The sequence below is a fragment of the Aulonocara sp. 'chitande type north' Nkhata Bay genome, linkage group LG4, assembly GCF_057382095.1.
Source record: "Aulonocara sp. 'chitande type north' Nkhata Bay isolate Kocher_YH1m ecotype deep benthic linkage group LG4, A_spYH_male_GT1.1, whole genome shotgun sequence".
Classification (NCBI taxonomy): Eukaryota; Metazoa; Chordata; class Actinopteri; order Cichliformes; family Cichlidae; genus Aulonocara; species Aulonocara sp. 'chitande type north' Nkhata Bay.
Window position 1 is genome coordinate 17341293 of NC_141347.1, and position 11841 is coordinate 17353133.

Sequence of the window (11841 nt, forward strand, 5' to 3'; positions counted from 1 at the left end):
AGCAAAATCAAATCAGTCATCTTAGACAGCGTGCCAGACGGACTGAGCACAGCAGTGTTAAAGGAAACTGATTTTCTAAAAGGCAATTCTACGCATTAGTCATGAGGTAGCTACATATCAAATTTGGGCATATTATTACTTTACTCCATAATTCAATCACCCGATCAGTCTTAGGTGGATCACACTCTATGTAGAGTGTGATATGTAGACTCCAAAAGACTGCACACGATAGTGATATACTACAGCTGTAAACCAGAAGCACAGCCCAAGCATTAGTAGTACTTTATTTGATTTTTAGTATGAGAAATGACAGTTAGTTCCTGAGAAGGCGTCATCATGGGAAAAGCTGCTGTTGTTGTTGTCATTATGTAGACAAGCTCGTATTGCACAGTAACTACTCCTGGGAGCGGCAGGCAGTGCCGCACCCGCAGGCGAACCCAGTTGCACCGATCCACAGCAATCCCGACCTGACAGCATGTTTGTGTCACTGTAACACAAACCACAAGCTAATACTTCATATAACATCATATTCACTTCTGTGGTTTCAGCCCCGAGATTTGACCTCGATTCATCGGCGAACAGAACGATCAATTTAGTGCAGTCATCTGCCAGTGTTAGCTGTCACATGGAGATCATGTTTCATTTACTACACTGACAAAAATTATAATTCTCAAAATGAAACCGAGGAATGTCTGGCATTGCTGGATGCGTGGTTTTTGTCTTAAGTCGTTCTTTTAGTCAGCCTCCTGTCTTCATGGTTTACTCCTGCTACTCTGTCAGCTGGCTGTTATTGTACATCACAAAGTCCCCAGTTTCTTTTAAACAAACAAAAAGTCATTTACAGTACTGTGCAAAAGTCTTGTATCTTATCATTTTCATTTGCTTGTTAAGCTGCTTAAGACAGAATTTGGTGTTTTATGTTGTATTATCGTGCATGTCGCATGTTTTAATTAAATGCTTGCACCTATTTGTCATTTTCCTAATAAACTATAAAGAAACGAGGGCTAGTTTGAGACTTTTGCGCAGTACTATATGTTATTTTAAATAAATAGGGTTTGCTGTTTTTCTTAATTTGTGCAAAATTATGTTACACAAAAAGTCCTGCAAAATGCATAACATGTAACTCACTCAGACTTCTGAATGGAGTCCAGTATTTTACAATCATATGAAGCACAGAAGAAGCCAAAGGCATAAGCTTAATGTGCCCTGGATGAATTTCTCAGCTGGATTTTTAGCACAGACTTTCTTACTTATTCCAGCTAGGGAGCCGTAACATCATAAGAGTAATATCAGCGCAGTGTAATTTCCAGATCCTGTATATTTAAAATAAAAGAGTCACAATCAAGATGGGCTTGATCTTAAGTCATTTACATGAGCACTTTACACTTTTCTCATTTTGGGCTCGATGGGAGTCGAGGATTAACAGAATGTGACAGGGTAAATTTTGCTCACATCACTCATTGAAATGGATCTCATCATATGTGGTTACTTAGCCCACAGCTCAACTGAGTATCAGTTAAGAATCAGTGCTTCAGATGGCCTACAGATGATGTTGAAGTTTGGATCGTTTAACCTCAAGAAGTTGGATTTTTCAGTTTTCTGCATGTTTTCTTTTGATTGTAGATGATAGTGGTGATAAAGGTTTAATTGCAGTTTTTATGTTAGAAAATGCAAGAGCTCCCTCGTACTCTGTGTTTACAGTACATGCACAGACAAATTTTGCCATAGAGCTGTCTCATGTTTTCTTTATTGACTTAATAATGTTTTTAATACCCCAAATAAGAAGACATGATCCTAAAGCAACTCTGGAGCAGCTTAGAATTACATCCAAGCTTTATCCTTAATGCTGCCATCTGTTTTCAAAGCACCCTTGCAGATGGGATCTGTTTGCGACCACTGCTTTCACTGCCTCGGTTCGGTTCACCTTTGAAATCAAACCTTTCGCCTAACGATCAGCTCTGTGAAGTGCCAAAAAAGAAGCAGAGAGGTGCTGACATCCGAGGTGGTGGCCTGCAGATAGCCAGTCACTGCTGCTCTGTGGTGTTTTGCAGATGATCAGAGAAGAAGTGATGTTAGTGGCCAATGAGTCAGTGCTGTTATTACAACTAAAGGGAGGCAGGGAATAAACAGACACACATGCACGAGTGTATTTCAGGCAAGGTAGCAGCACATTGTAGTTCTCGCCCTCCTTTCTCCACGTTCCTTTTATGTTCTGCTTGAAGTAATAATAGCATCCTTACTGATCCAGCCTGGAGAAGAACGCCTGCAGTAATATACTTTATGTCACCACAAAAAGAGAGAAAAAGATTATTAGCCTTAACCCAAAGTAAAACCACCAGAATCGTCACTAAATTATTTTAAACCATCGTTAAAAAAAGGAAATGTCTGTTTACTAAAGAATAAAATACACCTTTGCACTTATAATTTACAGGATTGACACTAAAATGCACTGACTTCTGTGTAAACTCATACTCAGTGCCTTAGCTATACGAAGGTTAACTGAGCTCATGTGCATGGCCACCCCTCCAAATTTGGAGCCGATGTGGATGAGAGGACCCGCCCAGTACTACCTCAAAATCATCCAGGTGTCTGCCATGCTTACTCTGATATGAAGAAACCTGAGTGTCCTATCAGTCCCACATGCTAACGGTAGCTCCCTATTGATCGTGGCACTTGTTAACATGACCTTAGTTGCCTGGACAGCAGGCTCCAAGGAAAGATTGTTTTAATAGGCTAGGGTAACCTGTAAGGGCTATTTGCTCTGATAAAGAAAAATACTTTGACTTCTACCTTTACTGTTTAACAAAAGGTTAAAAAGTGGATGTCCACAAGTTAGACTTTAATTGTGGGACATTTTATTAAAGACATTTAGCAAGAGCAGCTGACATCACCCAACAGGAAAGCAGCTGGGCATTCAGTAGAAAAATTATGTAAACCAAAATCCTTCTGAATGAACCATTTAACACGGCAAAAAAAGCGCACACAAAAAGCCAAAATTTACAAAATGTATGCATATCTGAGTCGTGAAGATGATGCATTTGATCGTTGTGATGATGTGCTTTTGGAGTAGCTGCTTCTAGATTTGTTGTAGTTTGTCTCATGGAACAGGAAACCTTCAGATTTTTTTTTCATCCTAAAAAAAAGTCTTTTTTTTGCAAATTGAGCTCCTGATTAGTTGCATCATGGCTGGTCATAAAACCGTTCAGAGCGTGCTCCAAATCACTCGGGATGATGCGCAGTGCATTCGTCTCTCTGTGCAAGTGCAGCTGGAGCAGGTGTGAAGTGATGAATTTAGCTTTAGGCAGTTATGGTGGTACTTAAACGGAAGATGGCTACAGCCATCCCCCGGGAGACTAATAAACTGTATGACCTAAATACTGTGATAATTGAATTCTCTTTAATGCGAGTGAATAGCACATGAAAACAACACCAGGTTTTGTTTCTGAATATTTCAGTTTTCTGAGAATTTCTCATGCTCATGCACAGGAAGCTTAAGGCTACACCAACGACACCACCACAGAGGAGGTGGTGTTATGTTATGACTTCTGGCTTTGTGGTTTGGGCAGAAATAGCACAAAAAGGATGACTGTCCTCTCTCCATCTGCTCAAACGGCTCATTCAAAAACACACTTTTGGATCCACTTGTGTGCAGTGACTTCTGACAAACTCAAGCTGAAGTGGAATACGAACACAGGAGAAACAAAACTAGGACAGATGCTGCATTCTTGTATTTTTTTATTGGCACTTACTGCTAGAAAACAGCCTGGAGGCTTTAACAAGATGTTTATGGTTGTTAATTTCATTGCTTTTTACACCCCATTTATTCTGTCTCATATTTTACTATGATGACACAGGCAATTTGCCCTGAATTCTCAATGAATATGCAGGTATTAGAGGTCAGCTGTGACTCTTCTGTTACTTTTAAGAATATGGTTAAACTTAAGAAATAATAGGGCTTATGGAAACCGCCACTGTTCACCCAGCGTCTATCTAAGCATTAGTAGAGCAGCATTACTTTCATGATCAGTGGAGTTTCTACATATTGTACATTTAAGGATCTGTAAAAGCACTTTATGCTAATCCTAACCTTAACTCTTCTTACCCTTCCACCATCAATCTTTTGCATGTAAAGCAAATGTGTTAATCACAACGCCACAGAGCCGATTTAAGGAAATTAAGAAAATTGTTCTTTAAAAACAAAAGAAGCAAATGTAAAATTCCCATAGTTTTGAAAATGCATCTACAAGCTCTAATTTAATGGTTCAACACCCAAAAGAAATTCATTTTACAGTTATGGACATGATTAAAGTCGCTGCAGATTCATTTACTCATGATCGATTATTTCAGCTCTTATCTTCAGGCCACTTCCACTCTGCTATCAGCATTTAGCAGGACCTTCAATATTACTTAAAGTGTATTTTAAATTTGCTCACATACGTGCAGTAGAATAAAAAAAGAAAAACACAAAAATACACATTATCACTACATATGGCTTTCATGGTCCTCAAGTACCATAAAAGACTGTTTCTGTTTTACCAAAAAATGTTGTTGTTATTGTTTTTTTTAATTTTGTTTTTTCTTTCATTTGGTTCTGCTTAATTTCCTGGTTCTATGATATTATATCATATCTGTTCCATTCATCAGTGACAGGAGTCAGGCACAAAACCAAATTCTGATTGTCTTTATATTACGCAGCATCATTAGTCTCAGGTCAGAAAGTTGCCCCATCAGAAGCAAGCTTATTAAGGGTCCACTAGGACAGTGTTATGTAATTATCTTCCTGAAACATGTGTTCATAATAATAATAATAATATATATAAAATGTGGCATGTGTTGGTTGTTTACATGTATGGCTAACCTTAAAAATGCAGTCACTTATTTTTTAACGTATGTAATAGAAAAATATGTTGTACTTATATGACTATTGAACATTTGTACATGTATATTTTCATGATCTGTTTCTCATTATGCTTTTCTCCTCCTTCACCACTGCTCGCTCTCCTCCCTCATTTCCACTTCATTGTCTTCCTCCTCACATCAAACCTCATCTCTTGAACTGAAGTCAGGGCTCTACATGCTCATTTATTCCCAATATTGTAATATAGCTAGGCTTGTGTGTCCTAAAAATCACACTTACCCTCTAATAAAAGTTTAACTACATTAATTACAAAGTTTAATTACATTTAATTACTCACATCGCAAGTTCATTCATTAAGTGTCTTTTAACAGCAGCTAACACAAGCTAACAGAAGCTAACAGCAACTAATAGAGACTAAGAGCTCTACTGTGAGCCAAAACAGCAGATGCTAGCTGGGGCAAACACAGAAATGGTCAGGATAACACTAACACTGGCCAACAGCAGCTAACACAGGCTAACAGTAGCTAACAGAGGTTAACAGCAACTAATAGAGACTAAGAGCTCTACTGTGAGCCAAAACAGCAGAGGCTAGCTGGGGTAAACACAGAAAAGTTCACGATATCAACAACTCACCTCAGTATTGCAGTCATCAGACAGAAGTGAGTTTCATTCACTCATCAGACTCTCTTCTAAATGTTTTACAGCCTCCTCCAGAGTAAACAGACGTAGACACCAGCTGACTTAAACAGCAGACAGCCTATGCTCACTACAGATAAATATAGAAAGATATAAATAGAGTTGTTTATCCTATAGTGGCCACCTTAGCTAGGATTATGCACTTGAATTAGGAAGAGTAAGAAAACAAACTTCCGTTGGCTGCAGTCCACAGACATCTAGACATCTTTTACACACTGTACCTTTAGGACATGACAAATTAATTCTATATCCATTGCTGTGGAGTTTCGCCCACATACAGCAACAGTGTGACTTTGTTTTGAGAAAAAATAAGTGAAAATAACTACAGTGAAGTGTCAGCTGCTGGTCATATACAGTATCCTTGTATCGTTCTGTGTTTAGCACACTGGCTGTGATGTTGTTGCCCTGTAGGTCACTTTGAATCTGAATCACATCATGCCCCAGAGCCAAAGGTGCCGTGCTTTCCTTACATGGCTATGCAGCCTTTCTGTCTTTCCACACGAGATCACAGCAGCTTAGTCAGTTCTTTATGTCTCCATATGTGTTTACTGTTTTAATTTGAGCTTTAAGGTGTATTTTCTGTGCCTGTCTGTGGAGAGCTTTCCTTAGCATTGAATCTCCATAAACATAATGTATTTCTACAGCCTTCTACTTCTTTACAATTTAATCTGTGAGAGGATCAAAGGTGGGGGGAAAAAAGAGAGATGCAATCATGTAAACACCAGCCGATCATTTCTGCACTGGCTCCATCCGTATCCAGTTATCTTCAATTCTTCTTCATCAGTGGGCTTGGTTTCCCAGTAGGTAGATGCGCAGATTAAAAGCACACATGAAACATTGATATTAGCTTTGGACCCATCTGGCTTTTTCACCGTCAAGCTATATAAAATCACAGTCAGCTGGTCTTCGCGTCTTGGCCTTGGGCATCAACAAAGCTCCAACACCCAGCGTCTTCCACTGGCAGCGTTTGCACACGGTCATACAACTCACGCTTTACTTCTCTTGGAGAAAAGATTGTTTGATGAATGACTTAACCTGGTTATGGTGGCAAAACCATATTTAGGGTTTCTATTTGGGTTTTGATCATGAGAAGGACTCTTAAGCATCTCCGAGGTGCCACTGTGGACAGAATTGTGTGAGCTACAAAATACTCTGTGCCGTTTTTGGAGAAGAAAAAACCCCCAAAGAAAATACTAAATGAAAGAAATTTGCCCTAAAGACCAGTTAACCAGACAACAATATGGCAAACTGGCAAATAAACAGTCTGGCACTTTCTTGTGTATTTGCTCAGCAGCTCTTTCTTCTTTGTGAGCTTGATGTGCACGCTCAAAGCTCTGAAATATTAACAGTATTCAGTATCCACTTCTTCACAGCATCACTTCTTTTTCTTTCATAAAAGAAATAAGAATACAAAGAAAAAAACTGTTCATTCCCCCCCTTTAACCATTTAGATTATAAAGAAAGACGAGGTTATGAAAAGATTGTGTTCAGTGTTTCTCTTACTTTTTGTGTTCGACTAAATAGGTCAGTTTCACAGACGTGAACCGAGTGTGTTGAGCACTTGTGAGTCCTTGAATCATGTTGCACCATGGTGGTTTTTTTTGTATGTGTGTGTGTGTGTGTGTGTGTGTGTGTGTGTGTGTGTGTGTGTGTGTGTGTGTGTGTGTGTGTGTGTTGACCCTCCTATTGTTTGGTTTGTCTTCCCAAACTAATTCCACATCAGCTCATTACATGGCTCTTGATAGCTTCTTATCTCAGTATGGCAGAATAGGAAATAATTCTCCTAACACATCCCTTAATATCCTCATGTCCTTGTGTTGCAAAGCCTTCCCTTTTACCCTGGAAAACTTGGACCTTGTGCAAAGGGGCAAACAAGCAGTATTGGAGGAATTTTCGTTGCATTCTGTGCACAAGGGAACTAGCAAAAGCTGTACTGTCAGTGCTCTCTTAGGCGGTAGAGTCAACCCTAATCACAAGGATACATGGATTGTATTTGTCTTTACAAGAGAGAACAAGAATGAAAGGGTTCTTCTTGTGCAACCCACACAAACTAGAAGTCTCGACTAGATCAGTGAAACAATAAATCATAAGACTGTGAGGATTTTATAGATTTGCAGGCCTGATGGATTCTGTCTGGGTTTCTTGATCCTAATCCCACTGTCTAGTTAGTGCATGTACTTGTTTGTAACTGTGTACATGTTTTGTGTGCCTACCGCTACTTGGATGTCATTTTATTGGGCCTTACTCTAAGATAAAGCAGTCCACAATAAAAAAGCCCAGAATTGCAACATAGATATCTACGCACCTACATATAAAAAACAATATTGGTATTCATTGCAGCCTCCCCGCTCCCTCGCAGTTCACATCACATCCACCTTCTTCTGTGGGAGCGTCAGTGATAGCCGGATTAGTTAAGTTCGAGCCTCTCTCCTTAAAATAGCCACTTTTGTTCTGCCACTCTTAAACTGCTTTTACTTCACGAGTCAGCAGCGATCAGAGGAGGCCGGCGATCGAGGGAGAAGAAAAACAGTACTTTTGTGAACTCAAAGAAAAACATCTTGAGGAAGAGAGAGAAGAATCTGAGGGCTGAATTTAAAGCGGCTCCCCTTGCCCTGGATTGCCATCAAACATCACAGCGACAAGCATTATAAGCGTTGTTTGTTGTTGTTATTTTTAGTGGGCATGTGTGTTTATTACACTCATCATTCTGGACTGATAGCACCTCTCCGTTGCATACCCATCCCTCTGTGTTTTTCTTTTATGACCAAGAGAAACTAAAATCTACCATTTACTCAATTTAAATATCGGATAAAACCCAACGCTAAACAAGGCTTTTGAGGAGAAGAGTGGCGCGAAGTGATTTTCATGCTTCACGAAGGTGCGCATAATGAGAATTTTATGCAAAGCACATGATGTTCATCACCATAAAAGTGTCACAGCAATCTAAAATATCTTGCCTCATTGATATTAACCTGCTGTCAGGTAAGGACAGTCTGAGAATCGAAGGGTAAAGAAAGTGGAATGTGTCAGAATGGTAACTTTAAACCCAACAGGGCCAGATTAGTGGTGTGTCTGGAGTGGGAGTAAGCAGCATGTTCTTTGTTTTTCTGTCTGTTAGGTCCTTTCTAACATCGCTGTGTGTCTGTACTCGCTCTCCCCTTGAAAATATGCCCTACACGCATGGTTTTCTTTACAGCTTCCATCACTTTCTCAGTATCACAAGTCCTTGAAGCCCTCGAAACAAAACCAGCCACCCATTCATTTTCATCAGTTTCACCTTCAGTTCACCGTCCTATCCCAGCTGTCATAGGACAAGAGAGGGAGTACACCTTGGACTGTACTCCAGTCTAACACAGGAACAACACTGAGAGACAAACAACAAGTCAACAAGTCACATTACATTCATGCATATGGCCAATTTAGCCATTTATCCTAACCCCATGCATGTCTTTGGACTGTGGGAGGAAGCTGAAGTACCAGAAGTAGTGTGTGTGATTGGGTGAATGAGAGTTGTTGTAGTGTAGTTGTAGCTGTAGTGGAAGGTGCTATATAAGTATCTGTCCATTAGCATATGCTACTCTTGGATAGATCTAGTTGTTTCCCTGGTCCTGATAGTACTGTATCACCCTAATAAAGAATTTTGCTCTCAGACTGCAGGCTTACTAACAGTTTCTAGGATACTTAAAAGTAGAATGGGGAGCAGAGAATTCAGCTCCCAGATTGGATTCAGGATACAAAGCTCTCATAATCAGGGCTCAGCTACCCCTGAGTCCTCACTTAGATACACTGCAATAGGCCTAGGTTGATGGGTACTTCCCATGATGGACAGTGTTTCTTCTTCATTCAACTCTTTTCACTCTCTAGGTGCTTACACACTACTGTACATGTAATCATTAGTTATTATTAATCTCTCACCCCTCAACATCAGCCGGTCGTAGCAGATGGCTGTCCCTCCCTTAGCCTTCTTCTGGTGGAGGGTTCTCCTGTTAAAAGGGAGTTTTTCCTTCCTGCTGTCACCAAGTGCGTGCTCTGTATGAATGTGTGAATACATAGACTGTTTTTTCATATTTACCAAGACTTATTTAATCTCTTTGGAGCTCGTATTCTTTTTCTTGTTTTGTTTGGCCTCCTGCTTCAAAGAGACTGCGCTCACTTTAAAAATTCACTGTCTAGATTGTGGCTGGTGAATTAAATAATACCTCTCAAAGCCTTTAGGAGATAAGACCAGCGAACCTTATTGACCAACATTCATTTTAAGTTCGTGTAGTGGAGAAATTTCCAAACTAGCCCTTGTAAACTGTGTGCTCTATTTTTTTTCTATAATCTTATATCCTGATGATAAGCAGAAAACGCACTGGTATGTATAAATATTACTTTAACATAAAGAAAGACATATTTTTGGGAGTCACTGATAAAAAAACAAAGGTAACCCAAAACTGGCTGTGATATTAAATCAGCATGAAACATCTGTCTTTTGCAGGACATTAAGTTGATTTGGTTTCTGCAGCCATCTAAACGTAGCGAGATAAACACGTTAATAACTCTACAACCCCCTCATTTGACGAGTAACATATTTGACCGTCACATGCAAATAACACCATGCTGCTACAGCGTAACCCCACTGAATACTACACACATTGCACCGGTGTGTTATGACTCATTTTATGTGGGAGATGTTGGATTACAGAAGCTTACTGCCTCCTTTCCAGCTTTTAAAAATAGAAAAGTAGCATTCATGTTCTTTGTTTCTGGATTGAATTGGTAAAAAAGAGCTTCATTGACATTTGACATGTGGTGTCTTTATATTGTGCGATGAAAAGGCCTCATCTCTCATTTTCTAATACAGGGATGTCAAACTCATTTTACATCGTGGGCCACATGCAGCCTACTTAAGCAGGCCAGTGAAACTCCCCTTTCTGTGACTGTACAGAAGTTTAACTGCACATTTAATCCCAGAGATATTTTAATTTAAGAAAAAGAAGTTCAGTCATAATAGTTTGTTATATCAGTGAAAGGAGACTGTCATTATGACTCTTTGGACTTTAAAGTGTAAACTGACAGAAAGAGTTCTGGTAGCTCACTTGTCCACACTATAAAAAAAAAAAAAAACAACAACAACAACAACAACAACAACAACAACAACAACAGTAATTTTCTACCTGTTTTTTAACAGAGGCTTCTGTAAATGGCAAATGTGTGGTTGAAGAAAAATATACAAAAAAATCTTTAAAAAATTCAGAATACAGAAATTCTTTCATTTTAAAATTTTGTATAATATTTGCATTTATACTTTATACTGGAGTCTTTGTTGGGCCAATTCTGGCTTTAAGGTTCACTTCCCCGGGCTAATGTGTAAATCTTATATAGCTTGATAGCTGTCTTCAACACAGGGGTGGGTTACTTTTAGTATTTTCTTTGACGCTATTAACTGGGTATTAACTTACTGTTGTGATGAAAATGTGTGATTAACTCTCTTTTTTTTTTCCTCCTCCCCTCCCTCCTGTTCCCTCTCTCCCTCCTGACCCACAGCGTTCCCATCATGCCCAAGCTGTCTTCGACTTCACCCCGCACCACCCGTCCCAGCTACGCTTCCTGCGTGGTGATGTCATTGAACTCATTGACTGCTCTGATTCGGTGCGCTGGAGGGGCCGTTGCCATGGACGCGTGGGCTACTTCCCTCCAGAGTACGTCCAGCCCATTTATCACTGCCAGTGACCTGACCTCGTGTCAAACAAGCGCACGGCCATTCCTTCGGGTTCACCGACGAGCCATCCTGAAAGACACTCACGCTGCTCCCCCGCTCTGCACTCGCCCGTCAACTTCCTGGAGCAAACGACGGAGCTACCACCGAACGACCCGTTCCCTAAACTGATTCCTCCCAATGCCCCCCTGTGATGTCGCCCTTTAAATCAGCCTTTGCTGCAGGCTCATCTGATCATCTGATCCTGAAGACTCCACTTTCTCCTCCGATCCAGACATGGACCTTTACACTGTGGAGAACTCTCACATATATTCAAAGTCATACATACTCCCAGTTATAATCATTTATTACAGCTTACCATCTCTTTTAGAAAAGTAACACACATAAACACTAAACTGAGGGGAAAAGTGTGTGGCCCATGAAAACTCCTGAAGGAAGGGCAGGCTTGCTCTCTGGCTCATTTACTCCAGTATTTTGCCATCCTTTTCACCAGGAGCTGGACAGAAAGTCATTGTGAGTGTGAACACTTAGAGGATACTGACACAGCAGATTCCTCTGTCACTGAGCTGGTGTGTGTGTGTGTGTG

General features: G+C 40.1%; 1 protein-coding gene across 1 annotated transcript in view; it reads left to right on the forward strand.

Annotated features, from left to right (window-relative positions):
* grapa (GRB2 related adaptor protein a) overlaps positions 1-11841 on the forward strand; it is a 33389-nt gene extending 21548 nt beyond the window's left edge. Inside the window, exon 5 of the mRNA XM_086288769.1 lies at positions 11084-11841. Coding sequence (XP_086144895.1) covers positions 11084-11269 — 186 coding nt within the window. The 3' untranslated portion in view covers positions 11270-11841. The remainder of the gene's footprint in view (positions 1-11083) is intronic.